The sequence below is a fragment of the Rattus rattus genome, chromosome 2, assembly GCF_011064425.1.
Source record: "Rattus rattus isolate New Zealand chromosome 2, Rrattus_CSIRO_v1, whole genome shotgun sequence".
In the NCBI taxonomy this organism is placed as follows: domain Eukaryota; kingdom Metazoa; phylum Chordata; class Mammalia; order Rodentia; family Muridae; genus Rattus; species Rattus rattus.
In genome coordinates this window covers 47338447-47361177 of record NC_046155.1, presented here as the reverse complement: position 1 = coordinate 47361177, position 22731 = coordinate 47338447, and the positions used below count along the sequence as shown (strand labels likewise).

The following is a 22731-nucleotide window of genomic DNA, read 5'->3' as shown; positions in this document are numbered from 1 at the left end:
ACAAGCGATAAAGACTCCTTCAAGGTCACTGAGCCACTGTTCAGCCAAATCATAGCCTGGCCAAACCACAGCCTGACCAAATCATAGCCTGACCAAGCCACAGCCTGACCAACACTGTTTAATGGAGCATGCCTCTTACCACTCCCCAAATTCTTCTTCTATTTAAATCTAAAGCCATGTCAGCACCCTGAAGGAAGGAAAAAATACTAAAATGGCCATTCTGTTTAAAACCTTTTCATACAATTTTACGATTACTTTCATTTCTTTCTTTGAGTCAGAGTTGGTCCTCTAGCCTAAGGCTTTGGTTACATAAGCTTTTCTGTTTCATTAATTCTGGAGCTGCCCACAGCAGGGGAAACAGATTTTATCAAAGAGTTTCCAGGGAAAGATACTGGCTAAATGACAGAGTGAACAAGCTAGAAAGCTAGTCTGATCAGTGAAAAAATTAAATACACACACACACACACACACACACACACACACACAAACCTCACAATAGTGTTATGACTGCACATCACCTTTTAGACATGTAAAGTGAAAGACATTGACAACTGCAGCACACGTGCATGTGGCAGAATTAGAAAACAAAAACAAAAAAGCCCCATCAACATCCTTTAGGAGAGTGTGTCCCTCCAACAGGAAGGATGAGATGGAGGAGGGCCAGTTCATGCTGTTCAAGGGATGATTCAAGGATTTTGGCCACTTTCTGTCTAGCTAGAAGACAGCTTGTAGCCAATGGCCCTGCTGTGACACAGGATGAAGTAGGGACAGGACACAAGGGAACTTCCTGTGCAATTTTTTACTATGTAATTTGAAAAAAATGATTTAAGAACGTGATCTTTTGGGGTTGGGGATTTAGCTCAGTGGTAGAGCGCTTGCCTAGGAAGTGCAAGGCCCTGGGTTCGTCCCCAGCTCCAAAAAAAAAGAACCAAAAAAAAAAAAAAAAAAAAAAAAAAGAACGTGATCTTTTATTTTTATTATTTTTGAGACAGGGTCTCTCTACATAGTCCTGTTTATACTAGAACTCACTTCTTAGACCATTCTGGCCACCAACTCAGAGATCCACCTGCCTTGCTGCACGCTGAGATAAAGTGTGCTCTGAGCCCAGCTAAGAACCTGGGGTCTTTAGAATGGACAAGCACCATTTCCCTGCCACTGCTGAGGCCTGCAGTCTACCACCATGGCTGAGGAAAGCATTTGCTGCTAGAGGTGTGATGGATGTCAATACCCCAAGAGGTGCTGAAGACCACCCTTGTCCATGGTGGCCCAGCACGTAGCTCACATAAAGCTGCTGAAGCCATAGACAAGCACCAAGCCCCTCTGTGCCATACTTGCACCCCATTGTGATGAGCCCACATATGTGACATTGGTGGAGGCACTTATGCTGAGCACCAAATCAACTTAATGAAGGTTAATCACAACTGGAAACTAGGGGAATGGGGAGCCCTTTGTCAAATGATGGCGAGCGAAAGCCATGTAAAATGGTTGGAGGGGAGTGATTGAGGATTACAGCAAAGGATCTCAGGTCAAGGATGTTACCAAAGCATACTTTGCATGCAAGTAATGAATAAATAAATAAAATTTTTGGCTCGTGGGGTAAAAAAAGAGTGTAAAACCTTCTACTGTTACAAGGCAACTATCAGCAGTGAGGTGGTGACACACATCTTTAATTCCAGCACTTAGGAAGCAAAGGCAGGTGGAGGGTCTCTGTGAGTTCAAGGACAGCCTGGTCTACAAAGCTAATTCCAAGAAAGCCAGGGTTACAAAGAGAAACATTGTCTTTAAACAAACAAACAAACAAACAAAAAGCAACTGTGTAGTAGAACTATATAGGCAATTATAAAAACTTGTTTAAATACATTATTAAATGAAAATACTACAGATAAGTATGTAAGAGATAAAGGTTTTTATCCCCTAAGTATTGAGTGCCATCTCAATAATACCAGCTCATAAATGAGAAACTTAGAGGTCAGAGGTCAAGCGACTTTCTCAAAATCAATACACTTTAAAAGAGCAGAGCTGGACTTCTAACTGCAGTCTGGTCCTAGACTCTCCTAAAACGGCTACTGTATTGTATCCATTCTAAGAGTCACATCTCTTCACAGCTTAAAACCTCCAAAAACAGGGACATATCTTAAAAATGCTGTAGGCTGGGTGACCACCCGGCTCCTGTTTGAATGTCCAGGATGAACGCCTATGGCCTGGAATAAAATCCCCAGAGAGTAAAACTGCACTTTCGCTGCTCCCTTAAACTAAAAGGTATAATTGGCACAGAGGGCGGAACTCAGAGGTAACAGACCCTGGAGACTACAGGCAAGATTTGAAACTGAATTCAGAAGAGCTGGGTTCAGAACGAGCAGGTTGTCGTCTGCCATTTCTTTATTTTAGGCTGGACAGAGAAAACAGGATAAAAATCTATTCCTAAATGAGTTAGTTGTGTTATGAAAACAAGTTGTTTGGCTGAGCTTTAAAAAGTGATTTCTATGAGTGCAAAGTAAAGCCCTCCAATTCTGTGGTAAGGTAACTGACACACAGTTTCCCCTTCCAGTTCATCTTAGATTTAGTTCAAGGCAGTCCACTTCCTCATGGTTCTCCTCCTCATTTGCTTTGTATCTTTTAAGAAAACTGTGCTTATTTGAATACTAAGAGCAAACAGAAGCGCCATCGGCCACACTTCCGCTCTCCATTTGGACCGACTACAAGACGGGGCCACACATCTGTACTGAACATTTTACTAAACATTTTACATAAAAGTCCAAGTCGTTTTGTTTGAGACAAACTCTTGCTGTGTAACCCAGGCTGGCTTTGATTTCCCGGTCCTCCTGCCCCAAATCCCCAAGTTGCTAAAAGTTCTTTTTGCACTGTTTCATCTGATCTTCACAAAAGCACCTGAGGGCATCCAGGGAAATGTCATGGGGGGGGGGGAGGCATGGAAACTTAGATGTTGCTGGTCTTCTCAGTTACCACAGCCTATTAAGAGACACAGAGAGAGAACCTGAGCTCGTAGTTTGAGAGCTCACTTCTCTAAATGCTAGGTTCCGACTAGATCATCTGAAGGCAGATACAGTCTCTTCGCACTGTGGTTTCGTCGACTCTAGCTTTTATCTGAGAGCGCAACATGGCGCTTATTCTCAGTGCAATGATAGGAAAGCCACAGAGCATGCGCGCTGGTTTAGGAAAGCCCTCTGCTCTAGTCCAAAGGAACTCGGAAACATGAAAGACCCCAGAGGACTAGGCATCAGCAGAAAAGTCAGATTAAACGATTAGAAAAATAGAAGGTGCTGATGGGTGTCACTAAGCTTCTGTGAGAAGTTAAGACAAATTGAAATAAATAGGGAACCCAGTAAGAGAGAGAAAGGAAACCCCAAACCTCGGAGGCTCTGACTGGTTACCCACTAAATTCGTTGTCAACAGCCGCATTATCACAAGATAACAGAACCGAGGCCAGAACGTTTCTACTCTATGTACTCCTGACTATAAACCAAGGTGAAACCAGTGGGGTTCAGATTGCTGCACACACGGTAAACAAAGAGGAAGGAGTGTTAGCAAGGAACCTATCCCTCCCCCCCCCCAGACTTCCTCAGACATTGTCCAGAGTCAACGCCAGTGTCCCACACTTTGTCGGAGCAGAATCTCCGCATTCCCTTGGGACTGACTCAAACTCCACCGCTTCTGAGGTCATGCCATTGAGCGATTCATTATTGGATTCTCACCAGGCTGGCTTTAAAAATAACACCTTTGACATGCGTGGTAACGGTTGCCCTGGTTACTCTGCAGAAACATGAAGGCTTTTTGCTCAAATCTCTGACTCTCTCCTGGTGCCTGCACAGCTACCTAGTGGGCGACAAGAATGAGATAAAAGGCCTGATGTCTTCATGTCGTGTCTGATCCATTTGCAACCACTGAGTAGACACTGCTTAGCTCTGCCTGCCATCTGGCCGATTGTCTGAAAATGCTTCGTTCAAGACGACAGTACAGAGAGAACTTGCCTTCGTGCCTATCAGAGCAAACATGCACTTTTTCTCCTCCAGTCTGGGGTGCCTCAGCATCTGTCCCTCACTCTATTACTAGGCTCAGAGAAAACCAAAGACCAGGGTATTCATGACACATACTGGCATTTTTAATACTCTGACTTCATATTTCCTCAACTCGGAGAGTGTGGTGGTTTGAATATGCTTGGGGCACGGGAAGTGTCACTATTAGGAGGCCTTGTTGGAGTAGGCGTGGCCTTGTTGGAGGAAGTCTGTCACTGTGAGGGTTGGTTTTGAAGTCCTATGCTTAATCTCTGCCCAGTATGGAAGCTCTCCTGGTTGCATGTGGAAGAGAGTCTCTTGTCGTCTTCCAATCCAAGTTATAGAACTCTCAGCTCCTTTTTCTGGCACCATGTCTGGACCTCCCCACCCTGATGATAAGGGACTGAACCTCTGAACCTGTAAGCCAGCTCCTGTTAAATATTGTCCTTTATAAAAGTCGCATTGGTTATGGTCTCTCCTCACAGCGATGAAACCTTAAGTTTTTTGTTTTGTTTTGTTTTGTTTTGTTTGCCCCTTCCCATGAACATCCACAGACATCGATGGCTATTCACAACAGTGGACGAGCTACTGTCAGAGATGCAGCTCATCCTCCTACCACCCGCCCCCCCAGTCCAGTCCAAAAGGCCACTCGTGCCAAGGTTAATCACTGCTAAGTTAGTCTGACCCACCATCACCCAGGCTGTTCAACCATAAAGCATTCTTTTCTAGTCACAGGTCACTCTATGTCCTGGTGGTGTCAACAGCAGGAGACTTAGACATGTGCTCTGTCAAAAGTCTATATGTATACCACAAAGTAGATGTTACTTGTGAGCTCACTGCTCTAAAATACATAGCATACAGGAAGGCACAAATGGTCATTTATGTTTCTGAAGTAACTCATTCACTTACATTGTTGGCGATGTCAGGGAGGGAAGGATTGCTCCACATCTCCACGCTGTCTCACCTAATTGAGACTGGAGAAGTGTCCAGGCTCAGGTAAAGACCAGGATCTGGGTCTTACCTACACACACACACACACACACACACACACACACACACACACACACACACAGTGGACATGTACACACCGACATTTATAAACCTACCCTGCATGCATACACAGGAATTGCAGGACAAACCAATAGGAAGAAGATTCAGAGTTTGTTAAGGATAAGCCCAGTGTGGTAGAAGGCAGAAGCAGGCCAATCTCTATTAATCTGAGGCCAACCTGGATTTACAAAAGGTTAGACAGGACTAAGACCCTGTCTCAAAAAACGGAAGAACAGAAGAACGCAAGGAGTGAACAAAGCACACCCCAGAGTGTGGGCATGGGCTTCTCAAAGAAGAATGTATTAAAACTTACTTTGAGCATAGATGTTTGGGTACAGAGCTTAAGAGAAAGAACCATTCCCAGGGGATAAAAATAAAACAGACTAGTGTGGATGTGGGATTCTCAAGAGAGTCCCAATTGAGTGTCTTAGCATTAACCTTATATAAATTTTGACAGCTTTCAGTTACATCTCAAAAGACTCTGTGTGTGTGTGTGTGTGTGTGTGTGAGAGAGAGAGAGAGAGAGAGAGAGAGAGAGAGAGAGAGAGAGAGAGAGAGAGAGAGAGAATTATAGGAGGTTCCTTAAATGGAGTTACAAAAGTGAGGTATGACTTGTAGGGTGAACGGAAATTCTGATGAGAGTCCTGAAAACTTCAGGTTTGGAAAGAAGTAAAGCCTCAAGCCAATGCTAATGGTATTGGTATAAGTGTTGCAGCTCTGCCCCGGATGCTGCCATGTTTCCCCAAGAGGAGTGTAGAAGTTCTGCTTCTCTGGAGGGGATGATTTCCCCAGGGAAAGTGTTTCAGTTCTGCTGGAATGAAGGTGTTAAGAGTTCTGCTCAGGGGTTGGGGATTTAGCTCAGTGGTAGAGCGCTTGCCTAGCAAGCGCAAGGCCCTGGGTTCGGTCCCCAGCTCCGAAAAAAAGAAAAAAGAAAAAAAAAAGAGTTCTGCTCAGACAGGGGGAAGTTTCCCCAGCCAAAGCTCTGCACTGGCAAAAAGTGTTACAGCTCTACTCTGAGAGGTCTCCTGGCAAACTGGAGCCAAGGAATACCACGAAGTCACACCGCATAGCAAACCTCACACAAGAGACTTACTGGGAGATTAAAAACCCGAGCAACCCTAGCAGAAGCCAGGGCTTATAAATGATTTCTTGGGGGGCAGCGCTTTCCAGAATGAAGATTTGCAGGGAGGTGATTGGTGAGATTTCAATACCTGAGCTCAGGGATTGGTGGGTTTTCCTGATCAGGGATTGGTGGGTTTTCCTGATCAGGGATTGGTGGGTTTTCCTGATCAGGGATTGGTGGGCTTTCCTGATCAGGGATTGGTGGGTTTTCCTGACCAGGGATTGGTGGGTTTTCCTGACCAGGGATTGGTGAGTTTTATGCTACATTTGAGATGTTTGATTCTCAGCTGCCAGATTCTAGCTAATGGGCTTTCCTTTCTCTTGGCTCCACGGTTCCCCATCTTTCTGTCCTACTTCAGTATCATTCTTGTTACTACACACTAACGCTGTGGATTTATTTCTTCAAATGTTTGATACACTCTTCCTTTGTCTCTCTTTAAAAAAAAAATCCCCTTTCTTCAACCTACTTGAACACACCCATAGTTTATTACTATAGGGTAAAAGGGCGGGTTGGGGATTTAGCTCAGTGGTAGAGCGCTTGCCTAGCAAGCGCAAGGCCCTGGGTTCGGTCCCCAGCTCCGAAAAAAAAAAAAAAAAAAAGGCTAGGGAAAGAACACTGTGACCCTGACTTGACTGGAAGACCAAGGGCAAGGAAAAAATCCCACCAGTCCCTTAGCTTGCCCCAAAATAAAGCAAAAAAAAAAAAAAAAAAAAAAAAAAAATCCCAGGCAACCCCGGGGCACCCAAGAAACCCTGTATAAAGTCTACCTTCTATTCACTTTCCTGCTGCTTCTGGACCAAGCAGTGCAACTACCCTCCTGGGTTTTTCCTCCCAATAAATCTCTTTTGTGAGGTTTGTTGTGGTGTGACAAGGTGGCATTTCTTGGTTCCCACTTGCCAGGATACCTTTCCTTTCAAAGCCGTAACATTTAATTGGGGGAGCAACCCCAACTCCCGCGGTAACAGTTAAATTATGGTGTGAACGTTCCATGGGCCGTGCTCAGCCATTCCCAACATATTTCTGTCTTTGCCAGGTGGGAAGGAACTAGAAAAAAGGAGGGAGAAACCCAGGGAAGAAAAAGGATTAGACAGGAGAGAGGCAAGGAGATAGGGGAGAAGAGCAGGACCTATCATCCACCAGATTACTCCCTTCTGCCTCCTTGAGCTATAGTGCCCTTAACACTTTGGATTCTGATTTGGCTTTCCGTCCACTGGGTTCCGAGCGGGCTCAACCAGTGCCTGGAAATAAATGAAATACTCCCGGCGCGTTGCTAGGAGCAGCATGGCAAGGGCACCATGCAAAATTAATAGCGGCCTTGACATTTATTAATACTGAAACTATTTGACGAGGAGGAGCCACTCCAGCATCCACAACCCAGGGTCCCATGGCTCGGCTTCGCTTGCCGCTCGCCTATAGGCGGGCCAGCCAGCCAATGGGCGCGGGGTTCCCGGTCTCCCGGATACAGATGTAAACAGTGGAGTCTTCGCGGGCGTCTTAGCCCGACCCGGCAAGGCCACCGAGTAACGGCCGCAGCCCCGGGTGGGCTGAGTCGGCATGTCGCAAGGCCGGGAGCGCGACGAGGCCTCTGCCACAGTCATACCTTCTGCCTCTGCCCACTACTCCGGAGCCTCCCTGTCGGTGAGGTGCGGCACCGCGGCCGCACGGAGCTCGGGGCGGGGATGGGAGCACCTCGGACCCTCCAAGCAGACTCGCTCTGCTTCTCCATCTCCCCACCCCACCCCATCCTCTTGGTCACCTGACCAGATGACAGGCGCTCAACTTCCCACCTCACCACACTGCTGTCCTGTTAATGGACCCTCGCTTGTTTGCCCAGCATCTCTCTCCTCCATCTTCCGTTTCTGCATCCTTTCCCGCCTCGGTATTCCCCACAGCGGTCAGCCCCAGAGTTCCTGCAGCCCATTCCGCCCTCCTCTTCATCAGCATCCTTTTAGGCGACGCCCTCCCTTCTAACTCTTTCCTTCTCACTCCGGATTCATGTGCACAGTTGCTGGGCCTTAGACATCTGGAAAAGCTCCAGCAAGACACTTCTGTCCCTCCACGTTCTGGAGGACTGTTTGCAATTCAGCATAGTCCTCTGTCACTGCTGTGCGTTTCCATGTCATTGGGGTGGGGGGCGGGGACTCAGAAAACCTATGTCCTTCACTCTCTTTCCTCCATTTTCAAATATATCTTTAATATTTAAATAAACTAGAGTTTTCCTTATCTCAGACTTTCCTTCCATCACATACATACTACACAATCCTAAATGTACCTTTTATCTTCTAACTCCTTTGTCCCTGTGGATTTCATATTCTATCCGTCCCTGTTTTTAATTTGTATATTTTTAGGTCTAAAATAGCCACGTATTCTTCATGTGTGTAAACTATAAGCAAGTCACGGGCTTGCAACCACATAGCCTACTGTCCTACTCAAAGGGGTTTTTTTGTTTAGTTGATTTTTTAAATTGATTTTGAGTTTAGTTTTTAAAAAGAACAGTCAAAAGAAAAGAACTCTGGATACTTTGTTTTCTACAAGTTCCTTTTTACCTAGTGAGCCATCTCACTGGCCCCAGACCTATTGATTTTTACATTTCTATAGGCCATTGACTCATGCTGGTCTCACAGTGAGCATGTGTGTCCATCCAAAGGACAGAAACAGTAAGGGTGTTAAAAAAAAATGGAGCAGATGTGTTTCAAAGATTGGGATGGCTTTGCAGTTGCTGTGCTGTAATGGAAACGAGCATGGGTTATTACTGATGGTGATCTATCTTTTCTCAAAGATGGGTGCAAGGATTCCCTAGTCAGAACGTTCATTTTGTCAGTGACAACACCATCTGCTACCCTTCTGGGAACTATGTAATATTCATTAACTTGGAAACCAAGAAGAGGACTGTACTCCAGTGTATTAATGGGATCGTGGGCGTCATGGCAACCAATGTCCCCGGTGAAGTCGTGGCTTTCTCTGACCGCAGACTTAAACCCATCATCTACATATACAGCTTTCCTTCACTGACCAGAAAAACCAAGTTAAAAGGTATCTGGGAGACCCTCCCCCTACCACCCCCACCCCTGGAACTGAGGGCATTTGTTTTGTTTGTTTTTCTGAGGTAGTGTTTCTCTGTGTAGTCCTGAGTGTCCTGGGACTCACTCTGTAGACCAAGCTGGCCTAGAACTGAGAGATCCACCTGCTTGTGCTTCGAAAGTGCTGGGATTAAAGGGGTGCACCACCACGCCTAGCTGGCTGCTGAGAAAAAGTTTTATGTGAAGAAATCTAGTTCTTATGAATGAAGGTGTTTTGTGTTGTGAAAGGTTGTTTTAAACGCATGCTGACAAGCTGACCACAGAAGGTTTAACCCAGTATGCCACAGCCTTCTGACTTAACCCTGGTGTGCTTCCTGCCAACACTGGCATTACTCCAGAAGCTAGCTAAAAGGGCACAATCCTCCTGTTGTGGTAGCACACACCTGTGGACCCAGAAACTTAAAGAGTCTGAAAAGGAAGGCTTACCTTGAGCCTGTGACAAGGTAGCAACTAGCCTGGGCAAGTTAGAAACAACTACTCCCTCAAAAAACACACCAATTGACTCCCAGCCCAGACCTAACAAACCAACACCTTAGTTTGTACAAGATTTCTCAGGTGATTCACACGCATTTTAAACCATGAGAAACCCAGGGTTGCAGACCTGGCCTCTTCTGGAACAATGTTTCTTCTTCTCTCCTGGTGATTTATTGGAATCGCAAACACAAAAACAAGTCTGAACCTCCCGGTTCTTAACCACAAATGGGGCTAAACACACAAAACAGGCACTTATCGGCAGCTATGCCTCCAGGAGCCTCTAGCTAACAATCCCTGCCCCCATTTAGGACAACCTGAATGCGAGAGTGGTGATTACACAGGCCTGTAATCCAGACTTTGGAAAGGTGAGGACGAAGGGTCCAGATTCTACAACCAGCCCAACGAGAAATAAGGCTCTGCCTCGGACCAAACTAACAGTCATAGCCCACGTGCCCAGCGCAGTCAGGAAACTCATCCCTGGCAGTGCCTTAGTTTCAGAACCACACTGGGTCAAGTCCTCTCCATCTCTGTAGTTTACAAGTTATTTCTGGGGAAACAGTTCGGTGTTCTTCCCAGATTAAGATGCCTTAATGAAAACATATTCCAGTCCTAAACTGGGAACTGTCTGTGTGGACTGCAACCACGATTCATGTTTAAGATGCCCTCAGCTTAGCTTTGTGCCTCCAGCCCTGGGCGTTATTAATCAGAAGTTAATTCAAACCAGTGGACAGCATCCATATTGAATCACAAGTCTAAGAAGAATTCGTGGTAAAAACTGAGATTAATCATCGAGGAAATCTGTTATCATCAGTGTCATTAAGATCATCCAGAAGGCCTAACCAATATGATAAAATTTTAACAAAAATATATAGCATAGGGACAGAACATTATAGGTGATGCAGTCATCTGCTAGGACTTAGTAAGGAATGCTTGGTTAGATAATGGGTGCAGAATAAACGCCCATGCACATAGGGTAAATGTAATACACACACATGCACTATATATATATATATATATGCATATATATGTATATATGTGTATATATATGTGTGTGTATATGTATGTATGTATGTATGTATGTATGTATATGTATATGTATATGTATGTATATCTGTAGGGGCAGAGTCCAGAATAGAAAACACGGTTGTTACAAATACATTTCTAATATTTGTCACAGAGTCATGGGCTTACTGTTTTAGAGAGCAGGGAGGATCTAAATGATTCCAGAGTTTCCGGAATAAACAAGAGAAGGAGGTAGCAAGGCAGAGGGTCTTTGTCACATCACGGTGCTCAGGAATTAGGAGAGCAGTGTTCCTTTGGGGCCACCCAGGTCAGTAGAGGCTCGAGGATGACTAGATCCAGAACAATGAGATCTATGATGAAGAAACTCACACTCCAAAGGACATAGATTGTTCAACAGCGATGTTAAGAAAAATTGAATATTCGAACTAATGTGTCAAGATCGGCATCCTGCTCGTCATAACACACATCGCACAAAAACAGGATTCAACATGAGCAAGGCCATGGAAAAGTAGTAGAAAGTACAAAGGATGCTATAGCTATTTCAGGTCAGAGATGAGCCTACAGCCCTATGTGTAAGGACTGGTATATTACTAACAAATGTTAAACCACAAACACCAGATCACACAAAAAAAAATAGCATGCAAATAGAATGAGGAAAATATATTTAAAAATATCATTGAACCTCCTCACGGCACTTATGAGCCTTAAAGTAGTAGCATCTCATAAGAACGCATGGCAAGGGACTTCCCAGGCAGATCACAAACCGTAAGCAATCAATTATATTAAAACTATCAGATGACTCTTGCTTTTGAAAAGCTTAGGGCCGGCAAGATAGCTCCGCAGATAAAAATTCCCCTTTCCTAAGCCAGAGTTCAAATCCCAGAACCCATGTAAAACTGGAAGGAGAGAAAGCGACCCCACGTGGGAGACTCCAACACATGCTCACCCACATAAACGCAAGCATGAGGGCACCGTAGATGATCGTGGCTTCAATCCAGGGGCTGTTTCTTCCAGTCTGGTTCAGTGGTGGTTTTGGAGCCAGTCAGAGCGTGGGGAAGTTGGTAGCCTCTTGATTGCTGGCAGTGGGATCCCGCAGGCTGATAAACTGAGGGAGGCCTTCTGGGTCCGCTGTGAGATCGGAAGTCAGTGTTATGGAAATGTAGTGACCTGATACAGCTATAGGTCCATGTACAGAGGAGTTAAACCCTGGTACATGAACAGTGGTAAACATGTTTAAAAGAACCCCAGGGAGGGTTATTATTGCAAACATTATAAATCACATTTTTTAAAAAAAATATTAGGAACATGATAAAATGTTCAGTGTAATGTAAACAAGAAACTAATAGAACACTGTGCGTGAGCTCAACTGTCTTCTTAAAATGAGGTATACCGCGTATGATATTCAATCAATGCCTACTGCAACTGTGAATAGCAGAGTTCTGTATACAGAGGGTATATTGGGATGGACTTCATGTGTAAACACACAAGGAAGACCCTGAACATCGTAGTGCACACCTGTAAGCCCGGCAGTAGGGAGGAAGAGACAGGAGGATCTGTAGTCAAGGCTATCCTCAGCTACCTAGTGAATCCAAGGCCAGCCTGGGCTCCATCGGGTTCTGTCTGAAAAAAAAAAAAAAAAAAAAAGATCAGGAAGAAATTTACCAAATTTGATGTTAGAAATATAGATATAGATATTTTTCTCTAGGCTTGTAAAAACTCTCTTCAAAAATTATATTTGAATTTATAGTAATATAACATTATATAGCAATTAGAATACTAATGTTGACAATTAAGAAAATGACCGCAGGATATAAAGTAGTTGCATTAAGGTCTCATCCCACAGAAAATGTATTTATTTTTCATTTTGCATCTCATTCTCAATAAATACATATTGTTTTCTTTGTTAGTCCATGCTAAATAAATTCAATGACAATCACATTTTAGGGATATACTGTGGTCACTCTAACGTAGAAAGTACAGGGCTGAAGAGATGATTCAGCAGTTAGGAGCACATACGGTTCCCACAGGGGAAGGGTTGATCCCAGCACCCCCAAGTTCACAGCCATCTATAACTCCAGCTGAAAGAGATCTAACACCCTCCTCTGGACTCTGCAGATATCTGCACACAAGTGGCGTACAGTCTAACACATGCACACAGCGCACACACACACACACACACACACACACACACACACACACACACACACAGATGAGACGTGTAAAAACAGAAACGGTCATTAAAGTACCCAGAGTAAGCACACAAGCACAAACACCAAGGCCGAGCTCGGGCCTATGTAGCCACCACACTAAAGAGCAGGTCAAGGAGAAGTCAGCTCTGCCCCTCATTGGGCCTCCCCAAGACCCGCCTTTCGAGCGTCTCATTGCCAAGGCTTTTAACGTGAATAAAGAAAGTTGTTCTCACGACTGGAAAAAAACTGAATTGCAGGCCGGATACGGCCTAAGGACTTATAAAATTCGTATTAATAATGTCAGAGACACTTGACGCTCCAGTAACTGTGCTAAATCCAGTGTTCATATTTGTAGACATGTCGGGGCCATTCATTTCAAATTAGGCTCAGTACTGCACCAAAGTCTGAAGACGGTGACCTAACAGTCTCAATAAGAATGGGTGTGAGTGGAGGAAGGCTAGAACCCTAGCGCTTACGAGACAGAGGCAGGGGATCATGAATTTAGAGCTAACCTCAACTACATGGGAAGAGCCTGTTTGTAACAAAATAGGACAAAAACACCTCTCAGGCAAGGGCTAGAAGGTAGCTTGCCTCCTGGGGAAGTACTTTAGAGGTGTATGCCAATCTCTGAGGAAGGGAAGCATTCTGTGAGGGAGTGAGCTCATCTGGATGTGACAGTTGAGTCCTGGATTTTGTCTTTTAGGCGACATCCTCCTGGACTACAATCTGCTTTGCTTCAGTTACTGTGGCACCTACCTGGCCAGTTACTCGTCTCTCCCAGAGTTTGAGCTGGCCCTCTGGTAAGTCCCAGCACCCTGCAGTGCTCCCCAACCCCCAACCCCAGGTTTCACCGGAATCTTCCACCTCTGAATTTTACCAAAGGGGATCCACATGGAAAACCCCAAACAAGGGATAGAGGGAAGAACCACTATCCTGGTCAGGTGATTTAATGACATCTTCATGCTGAGGTATGAAATGTGTCAGGACAGAAGCCGTGACAGCTGAACTATCACCTTCCCTTCTTAGTGACATGTGCAGTATTTCCTTAACCAGGGTGAGGAACACAAGTGCCTAAAGGTCTTTTCTTTCCCCCAAAGCAAACGGATCTTTTTGACTTACCAGCATGCTTCCTGCCTGTGCTCAAAGATGGTCTGTGTGCTCGAGCTCAGTTTGGAGTGAGCAGTTCACGCGGACTGGAACATTCTACCTCATTGGCCAGCTGGGCAGAGAAACCTGTAGGTTAGACACATCCGTGTGCGTGCCGGGTCCTTTCATGAGGCCAACTTTGTGGGTGCATTCTCTGCCCTCTTTGGCACAAACCTCTCTGGAGAGAGAGTTGGGATTTGTTTTACCGGTGGGAAGTGCTAAATGTTCCTGGGGTGACTTGAGGCCACCCTTTGAAGACCAGCTTTTCTACACAAAAATCTAAGATTCCTGGCTCAGAGAGCCAACTTTAACTTACAGCTTATATACTCCTCCCGCCCCCCTGTCTTTCTCTCTCTCACACTGTCTATCTGTCTGTCTGTCTGTCTGTCTGTCTATCTATCTATCTATCTATCTATCCATCCATCCATCCATCCATCCATCTATCTATCTATATCTACCTAGATATCTATCTATCTAGATATCCATCTATACGTTAGTATTTCATTTTAGTGGGCATTTTCTTTGCCTGTGAGTTCTGAGAACCAAACCTAGATCCCCTGAGGGCACACTAGGTGCTCTTAACTGCTGAGCCATCAAAAGCTGAGCATAGTCTGGCAGTTTGCACCTTATAGTCCCAGCACCTGAGAGGCTGAGATAGGAGGATTGTGGTGACTTCAAGGCTAGCCTTGGCTATGAAGTTTTGGGTCAACCTGGACACCTGCTCTAAAGTAGAAAACTCTGGGGGGGGGTGTGGAGAGAAAGGAAGAGAGAGGGGGAGGAAGGAGAAGGAAGAGGAAAGAAGGGAGCAATCTATTGAAGACTTGTGATGTAGTGCACTGGTAAAATGTTTTCCAATCACACCTGATGCACTCAGATCGATTCTTACACAAACACACACACACACACACACACACAGAGAGAGAGAGAGAGAGAGAGAGAGAGAGAGAGAGAGAGAGCTTTACTGAGATATAACTCATGTATACCGAACTGTTCATATATTAAGTATACAGTTTAAATTTGAGATGGTGCAAGCACCCTTGAAGCCATCGTCATAGAGCAACAAATACACCCCTTATCCATAGTTTCCTTGTACATCCCGGTTCCTGGCCCCACACACTCTTAACCCCCGGTCACCCCAGTCAGCCTCGGGTGTGTTTCTGTCACTCAGGATTGACACATTTCATATAAGGTCCCGTCCACACACTCCTGCTCTGTCCGCTTAGATGCCCCTTCAAGGGTCTGGAAGTCGGCTAATGCTGTGCATCTCAGCAGTTTCCTTTGCTGTTCCATGGTACGAGGATGCATGCATCTGCACGCTGCTACCCAGAGTCTCTCTTTATGAGGGTTGTCATCCTTTTATGACAGATGTCTTCATGATCCAGAGAGCCTGCACAAATGACTGGGGGGAGGGACAGCAGTCCGTGAGCCTGGCCCACAGAGGAGGGCATGGCTAAGTACTTGTAGGTGAAGTGCAAGAATAATTACGTCTCTATGCCAAAGCACTTGACCACACTCTTCTCTGAGGCCAGGCATACAGACACAGCATCCGCTGTTTTGTAAACACTCCACCCTGTAGAGCGTGCTTGCCCCTATCACTGGGGCCTGCTAATCAATATACAAAGAGGGCAAAGTCCTATTTCTTTGGAGTGTCAAACACAGGTCAAAGCAAGGGACAGAGTGTACTTTTTGTCAGGGAAAGCTGGTGGGAAAAATGCTTCCCAGCCTCATGCTGGAAACAGCTAGCACCAGTGCTCTCTCTCTCTCCATGTTTAAATGTTTTATTCTTAAGCTACTTGTTAAATGGCTGGGTAGTGATTAAGCCTGGAGAGACTGAGATAGCTCACGTGATCTTAGGTACATAGTACCATGTGTCAGGAGCACCCCACCTGTTTTAGTCAGGCATGGTGCAGGATGAGCATCTGAAGGCTGCTAGCAGAATTGTGACAATTTATATATGCTTAGCCCAGGGGGTGGCACTGTTGGGAGGTGTGGCCTTGTTGGAGTGGGTGTGTCATTGTGGGTGTGGGCTTAAGACCCTCATCCTAGCTGCCTGAGAGCCAGTCTTCTGCTAGCAGCCTTTAGATGAAGATGTAGAACTCTCAACTCCTCCTGCACCATGCCTGCCTGGATGCAGCCATGCTCCCTTCTTGATAATAAAGGACTGAACCTCTGAACCTGTAAGCCAGCCCCAATTAAATGTTGTCCTTTATAAGACTTGCTTTGGTCATGGTGTCTGTTCACAGCAGTAAAACCCTAACTAAGACAAGAATACCACCTTCCAGGCGGTTAGAATGAGGGTCTTAAAGCCCACACCCACAATGATACACCTACTCCAACAGGGCCACACCTTCTAATAGAGCCACTTCCTAGGCCGAGCATATACAAATCATCACACCATCTAACCTAAGAGTGGAGGAGGGGTCAGGGAAGCGTAACCCTCACATTGGCGTTCTGAGATCTCCATAGCAAATACTACAAAGCAGATGACTTAGGAAGTAGAAACTCCTTATCTCAAGTTCTAGACCAGAATTCTAAGCTCTGGGTGCGAGCGAGCTTGAGCCCTTCTGAGGGCTATAAGTGAATCTGTTCTGTGCCTGGTCAGTTCCCACAGCTGCCTTGATGGCCATTTCTGATGCTCCTAGGCCTGTAGATGCACTGCCTGATCTGTCTTCATTCACACATGGCGTTTTCCCATGTGTCTGTCTCATAATGCTCCCCCTCTCAGGAAGACATCGATGATTTTAAATTAGGAGCCAACCCCAACGTCTGCAGTCTGGCTTGATTACCTCTATTAAAAAAAAAAAATCCTATTTCCAAATAAGGTCATAGTGTGAAGATTAGGACATTACTGTATGAATGCTTGCCTCGCCCAGTAACCTATAGCAATCCTAACGTATAAGGTAAGTTGGGATCAGCCTTAAGGAGGCAAGGATGTCAAGCAGGAGAGTGTTGTGTGCAAAGGTCACAAGGTCAAAGAACATAGAGCAGAGTGTGTGTGTGTGTGTGTGTGTGTGTGTGTGTGTGTGCACGTGCATGCTCGCACGCGCATGGATGTGCAGTGACCCCCTATATATCATCTTGTCTCTACCTCCCCAGTGCTGGAATTACAAATGTCTAATGTCACACCCAGCTTCTTGTTTTTAAGTTGGGTTCTGAGGGTTCTAACTCAGACCCTTTGCTTCCAAGGCCAGCACTTTGCAAAGCAAGCCATGACTGCTGCCCCACATGTCAAAGGTTTAGTCAAGAGATCACAGTAAAAGGAACGAAAAATTAGCCATAAAAGAGACGCAGTGTGAGGCTAGCCCATGAGCAGCCTAATACATGCGGATCCACCATCTAAATCGGGACACTTCTGAGAGTAAAAGCTCTTAATAATTAATGAAGAATAACAGGTCTAAAGTGGGTTCGTCCTGGACGTACCTACCTATAAGCCATGCTAAAGGACACATCATTGTTTATCCTTTAGGCAAAGGGAAGTCATGAAAAGGCAGGAATAATGGAAGGTGTCAAGGACTTGGGAGGAAGGAAGTTGAGGGAGGCGATGGAGGAAGAGGAGTTGGGGGAGGGGCAAGGTAATTGAGGCTAACGCAGGGATGTGAGTGAAGGTGTCTGCTAGGCAATTGATACATCCCTTGGGGTTTGACTAACAGGGAGTCAGCTGACTGACAGAAATGTCTTCTCTCACCAGCAGGTGTCTGGGTGTGAGCTGCCGCCCAACCCCACTCCTGTCCTGTTGTTACATTGTTGCTTGGGTGTTGCCCTGCTCCTGCGCCTCCTCCAAAATGTGTCACCCACGAATTTGGAGGAGCCAGAGGAGAGGAAAAGACTTTCTGATGAGACTCGTGGCTTCCGGGTTGCACCTAACACTACCCCTTACATCCCACTGACAGCCTCGTCACAAGCCACGCCTAAGAGCGGTGTGGGGCAGGCGTGCAGCTGGACAAACCCCAGGGATTCTGTTCCTCAGCGGGAGAAACAGAACACAGTACGTTTCTGCCCCAGGAATCCAGGACTGAAGTACAGGAAGGAGGCTGGAGATGAAGACTTGGGACTAGCTAAAACAAACGGTCAAAGTTTTGAAAGTGGACAAGAACACCTAAAGAATGACCTAGGGACACCCGTGAGAGCTCCCGAGAAGAGGAACCCCCCAACAGGGACTCAAAAGGAGCAGTCATAAAAATGGGGAGTAGCTCTTGATGACATGGCTTTCAGACTACCTCACCCCAGAATCCATAGAATCAATCTAATGTCTGAAGCAAAACCCCAGGGACCAGTTCTTCAGGGGGGAGCACAAAGCTAGGAAGGAGGCAGAGAGAGGAGGAGCCAAGAGGAGCACACACTTCTCGGCCGGCCACTGCTTGGCTTCTAGTGCAGTGGACTGCTGTATCTTGAAGGTGAATTCTTGGGAAGGTGGGTGGAGTCCCTCTGTCCAGTGGCTCCTGTGTTTCAAGGATGAACGCTTCACTGTGTAGGGTGTTGGCTCCTCTGTACTCTCAGGTTTATTGCCACCTCCTAGATTTTATACCAAGGGCCCACAGGAAGTCCTTGGGCACATGAATCAGAGGTGTGAAGGAACGCACGCACCATACAGAGTCAGTCAGAAGAGAGCCGTCCGCAGAGCTGGACAGTCCCTGCATCAGTAGAAGAGTTGGTCAAGGTACCAGACACAGCTTTGGCGAGGGGATAGTGAGGTCTCACGTAGACACTGTGACAGAGGGCCAGAGTTCTCCCAGAAGGGGGTTGTAAGTATGCCTGAGAGGAAGTGGAGGTTAAACTTGCCAGGAGCTGGGAATGAACAGTTTGACACAGGATTTGGGAGTCCATTTCATTGCTTCTGTTTTGCTCGGTAGAATTGAGACTGTTCACAAATATGAAGGAAGGAGTGGGTGGGCTACAGGCCTCAGGGTATGTAAAATGGCTCCCATAGCACATGGGAGATAGAACCATCCAGAGAACAGGAGGATGGAGCTTGTGTCAGTGCGAGTTCCCTGGAAGTAGCGAAGACGCCATAGCACCAGTGACACACATGCCCTGCGATCCTTGCTGCTGTGCCCACAGCGACCCAGGCTTCCAGTTGTGTCTGTGGAGGACTGACAGGTTTGCCTGACAAAGTGGTCAAGGGAGCCAGAGATAACCAGCAAGATACCAGCAAGATTGCAGCTGTGCTGGGCAAGGGACTCAGATGGGATGGCTGGCCTGGAAGGCAGGGGGCAGCCAGGAGCAGGGCAAGTTCAGGAAACACCAGACAGTTTTCTGACCACTGTTCTGCTGGCAAGTAGGGTAAAGGAACCTCGACATCTTGGGATGCCCACACACACACACACACATTTGTGTACACATGTGTGCACACACTGTACACGCTTGCATGCATGTGTATGTGTGTGCACATTTCTGTACTTGTGCATACACATGTGTGTGCATGAGTGTATGCACACGTGTGTGTGTGTGTGTGTGTGTGTGTGTGTGTGTGTGTGTGTGTGTGTTCCCCATTCCTCCAGCAAAGAACATAGCTGGCAGAATTTGAGTCCATTTCCTCAAAAGAACAAATCAAGTAGCAGATTTTTAAATGATATATATATATATTTTTTTTTAAATGTCAGTAAATGATCTACGAGTGCAGGACACCCAGATCCACACACAGTACTTGGGTCCAACACTTGCGATGTAGACACTAATGTGGTGATGCTTCCATTCCCCAGGTGTGAGTGAGTCAAATTCAGACCAAACAGGAAGGACCAAATAACCCTGGGATGATGGTGCAATATTCGAACATATATATCGTTTGATTCCTCAGAGGGGTTCATTCAAATGCAGTCACTCAAATGCTTGGTGTTTACGTCATGGGTTATGAAGTTGTATCACAACCTGTGTCCTGGCTGATGCAAGTTGCGTGAAATTAGATATTTCCCAGACATAGAATGAAACAAAGCTTACCTTTTCATCAACTGCCGTTTCCGTTGAAGGAACTGGGAAGCCAATGTCATCTTGTGCAAGAAATCGAATCCTGGAATGGATGTGAGTCAGATGACCTTCAACCCCATGAACTGGCGCCAAATGTGCTTGTCAAGTCCAAGCGCCGTGAGCGTGTGGACCATTGAAAGAAGTAACCAGGAGCATCACTTCAGGATAAGGTAGGGGCCTTTGTTGTTCCCCGCCCATGAGCTGGTCTTGGTTGGCATTCGCCGTCATCACTGGGCCACATTGATGAATTAAGCGGCCTCTTGGGATAGCCACAAGCATGCACGCACACACACACACACACACACACACACACACACACACACACACACACACAGCCTGTTACAAGTCAATCACACTTTTCTGCATCTGTAATGAGCTTGGAGTGGCTGCTCACCGGTCAGCTTCCCTTTGACTCCCCAGGTCCTCTGAGAGTTTGTCCATTGTGCTTAATTGTTGCCAAATTTTATTTGCTCAAATTAATGTTTCTAAATGTGACGACTATATAAAAAGGACACCAGTGACCTTTCGCTCCTGTTTCCTTGCTGCTCTAGTAAAGTCTGTGAAACAAGAATCTGTTAGATACAGGAAACGTACAGCACAGCATGCAGTCAGCCATGTTACTCAAGCCAGGGTTTGCACAGAGCAGAATCATGGGAGTTACCCATTTAAAGGAGGAACGCGTCCAAGGAAAGTTCTGGAACAAATGGCGATAGTTGATAATGGAGGTCTGTAGCAAAGACTTCAAAGTCCCAAAGCGCCACTGGGTTGACCTTTTTTGGCTGAAGACCAAGAGATGTTGGAAAGGCATACTCTTGAAATTGCAACTTTTGAACCTCTACCTTAGGTAACGTGTGAAGCCAGAAAGGAATGAAAGGGGGAAAAAAAGAAAGAAAGAAAAAGAAAAAAGAAAAGAAAAGAAAAAGAGGCAACCTGTCCAAACCAGAAACATCTAAGAGTTCTGATTAGCACATTTTTTTCCTTCAAGGTCATTTTCAGAAGCACCCAGAGATAGACAGGTCTGTCTCCAGTCACGGTTCAAAGCACTGTCTCTTAACAGAGTGGACGATGGGGACGATGGTCTACCAGGTGTACATCGGGACAGGCACCTGCTTTACCCATCATCTCTCCCTTTGAGACCTTAGACCGTTCCACTGCAAAATTGTCGCTGTTTCTGAATATTGTTGGTGTGACTTCTCCATAGACAGACAAAGCAAGAGACACGGAGAGGACTTTCAGGACTTACATGCACTTAGCCATGCCTCCACATACTCTGCTTATATGACCAGTCTCCAAAACTGTCTTCCTTTCATAGAACGCAAGCTCTGATTTAATGCCATGAATTCTCCAAAGCCCTCTCTCTCTCTCTCTCTCTATATATATATATATATATATATATATATATATATATACATATATATGTATATATATATGATTTATTTATTTATTTTATGTGAGTACACTGTCACTGTCTTCAGACACACCAGAAGAGAGAATTGGATCCATTACAGATGGTTGTGAGCCACCATGTGGTTGCTGGGAATTGAACTCAGGACCTCTGGAAGAGCAGTCAGTGCTCTTAACCACTGAGCCATCTCTCCAGCCCCTATATATTTTTTAAACATACTTTTTATTGACTCTTTGGGAACTTCACCTCTTGTACTCTAGCCCCACCCATTCACCAGCCCTTCCATATCCGCCCTCCACCCTCGTAGCCCCGCCCTGCCCAAGTAAATAAAATAATAAAAATTAGAAAAGAAATAAAAAAATCTCTAGCAAGCGCAGTACTCTGTGCGTACACCATTCTGCGCCTCTGTCCTCCCCACATCTCCATCACACATCCAAATAGCTCTGCTTGTGAGCGTTCACTGCAGTGAGCCGTTAGACTTCTTCAAGGCCTCTGGCTCCTGCTACAACATCAACCTCACAGAGCCTCTCAGACATCCTGCTGTTGCCCTGACTGGTGGCGATCCACAGGACCGGCCCCTTCATGAGCTCCAGCAATTAATTCATTAATTCTAGGTTGGTGGTCCTAGATGGAGAGGATGTTGGGGGTGGGCCAATCCAAAGCCCTGGGTCTGGGCCTCAGTGGTAGTTGAGTTGGTCAATTTTCCCACACCCACGCCACCGGAGCTGGCTCTCCCACTGACCAGGTGAGGGGCTGAGCTGTCCTCATCCCCCATGCCCACACCTCTAGGGTCAGCTCTCCAGCACCATCCCAGGCGACAGCTCTCCTTCGGTGGGGTGGGGCCAACTCCCCTGAGCCCATGTGACCACTGGCACCAACATGTGGTGGCTGGGGGTGGGGTGGGGTGGGGGAGAGCCATCTCAGTACAGCCCTCAGACAGCAGCATGGCTTCAGGCTGCATTTACAAATCCGGGACATCCTCATAGCCTTTGGTGGTAATATGGACCACCGACGTCAACACTGACCCCAGATGCATCAGGACCACCAACCTAGACATGGCTGGCAGTGACATCACCGTGGTCCTGGGGTGGCCGTGCCAGGCTGTTCCCACTGCTGTCCTGTCTTCAGTTCCACCTCTCTTCTGAGCACACAAATCACTCAGCTTCTTTTCCACTCCCGTCTCTCCACCGCCTCCTTGCTCGCTCCTAGGCTGGGCTGGGCACTGCCCGAGGTGTCTCAGCCTTTCTGCCTCACCTGCCCCGAGACC

At 46.2% G+C, this 22731-nt stretch overlaps 1 protein-coding gene across 1 annotated transcript in view; it reads left to right on the top strand.

The window, feature by feature from the left end:
- The first annotated feature begins 7722 nt into the window (after positions 1-7722).
- Cfap43 (cilia and flagella associated protein 43) overlaps positions 7723-22731 on the top strand; it is an 88599-nt gene continuing 73590 nt past the window's right edge. Inside the window, exons 1-4 of the mRNA XM_032892170.1 lie at positions 7723-7829; positions 8966-9219; positions 13656-13752; positions 20062-20229. Of these exons, the coding sequence (XP_032748061.1) occupies positions 7741-7829; positions 8966-9219; positions 13656-13752; positions 20062-20229 (608 nt within the window). The 5' untranslated portion in view covers positions 7723-7740. The remainder of the gene's footprint in view (positions 7830-8965; positions 9220-13655; positions 13753-20061; positions 20230-22731) is intronic.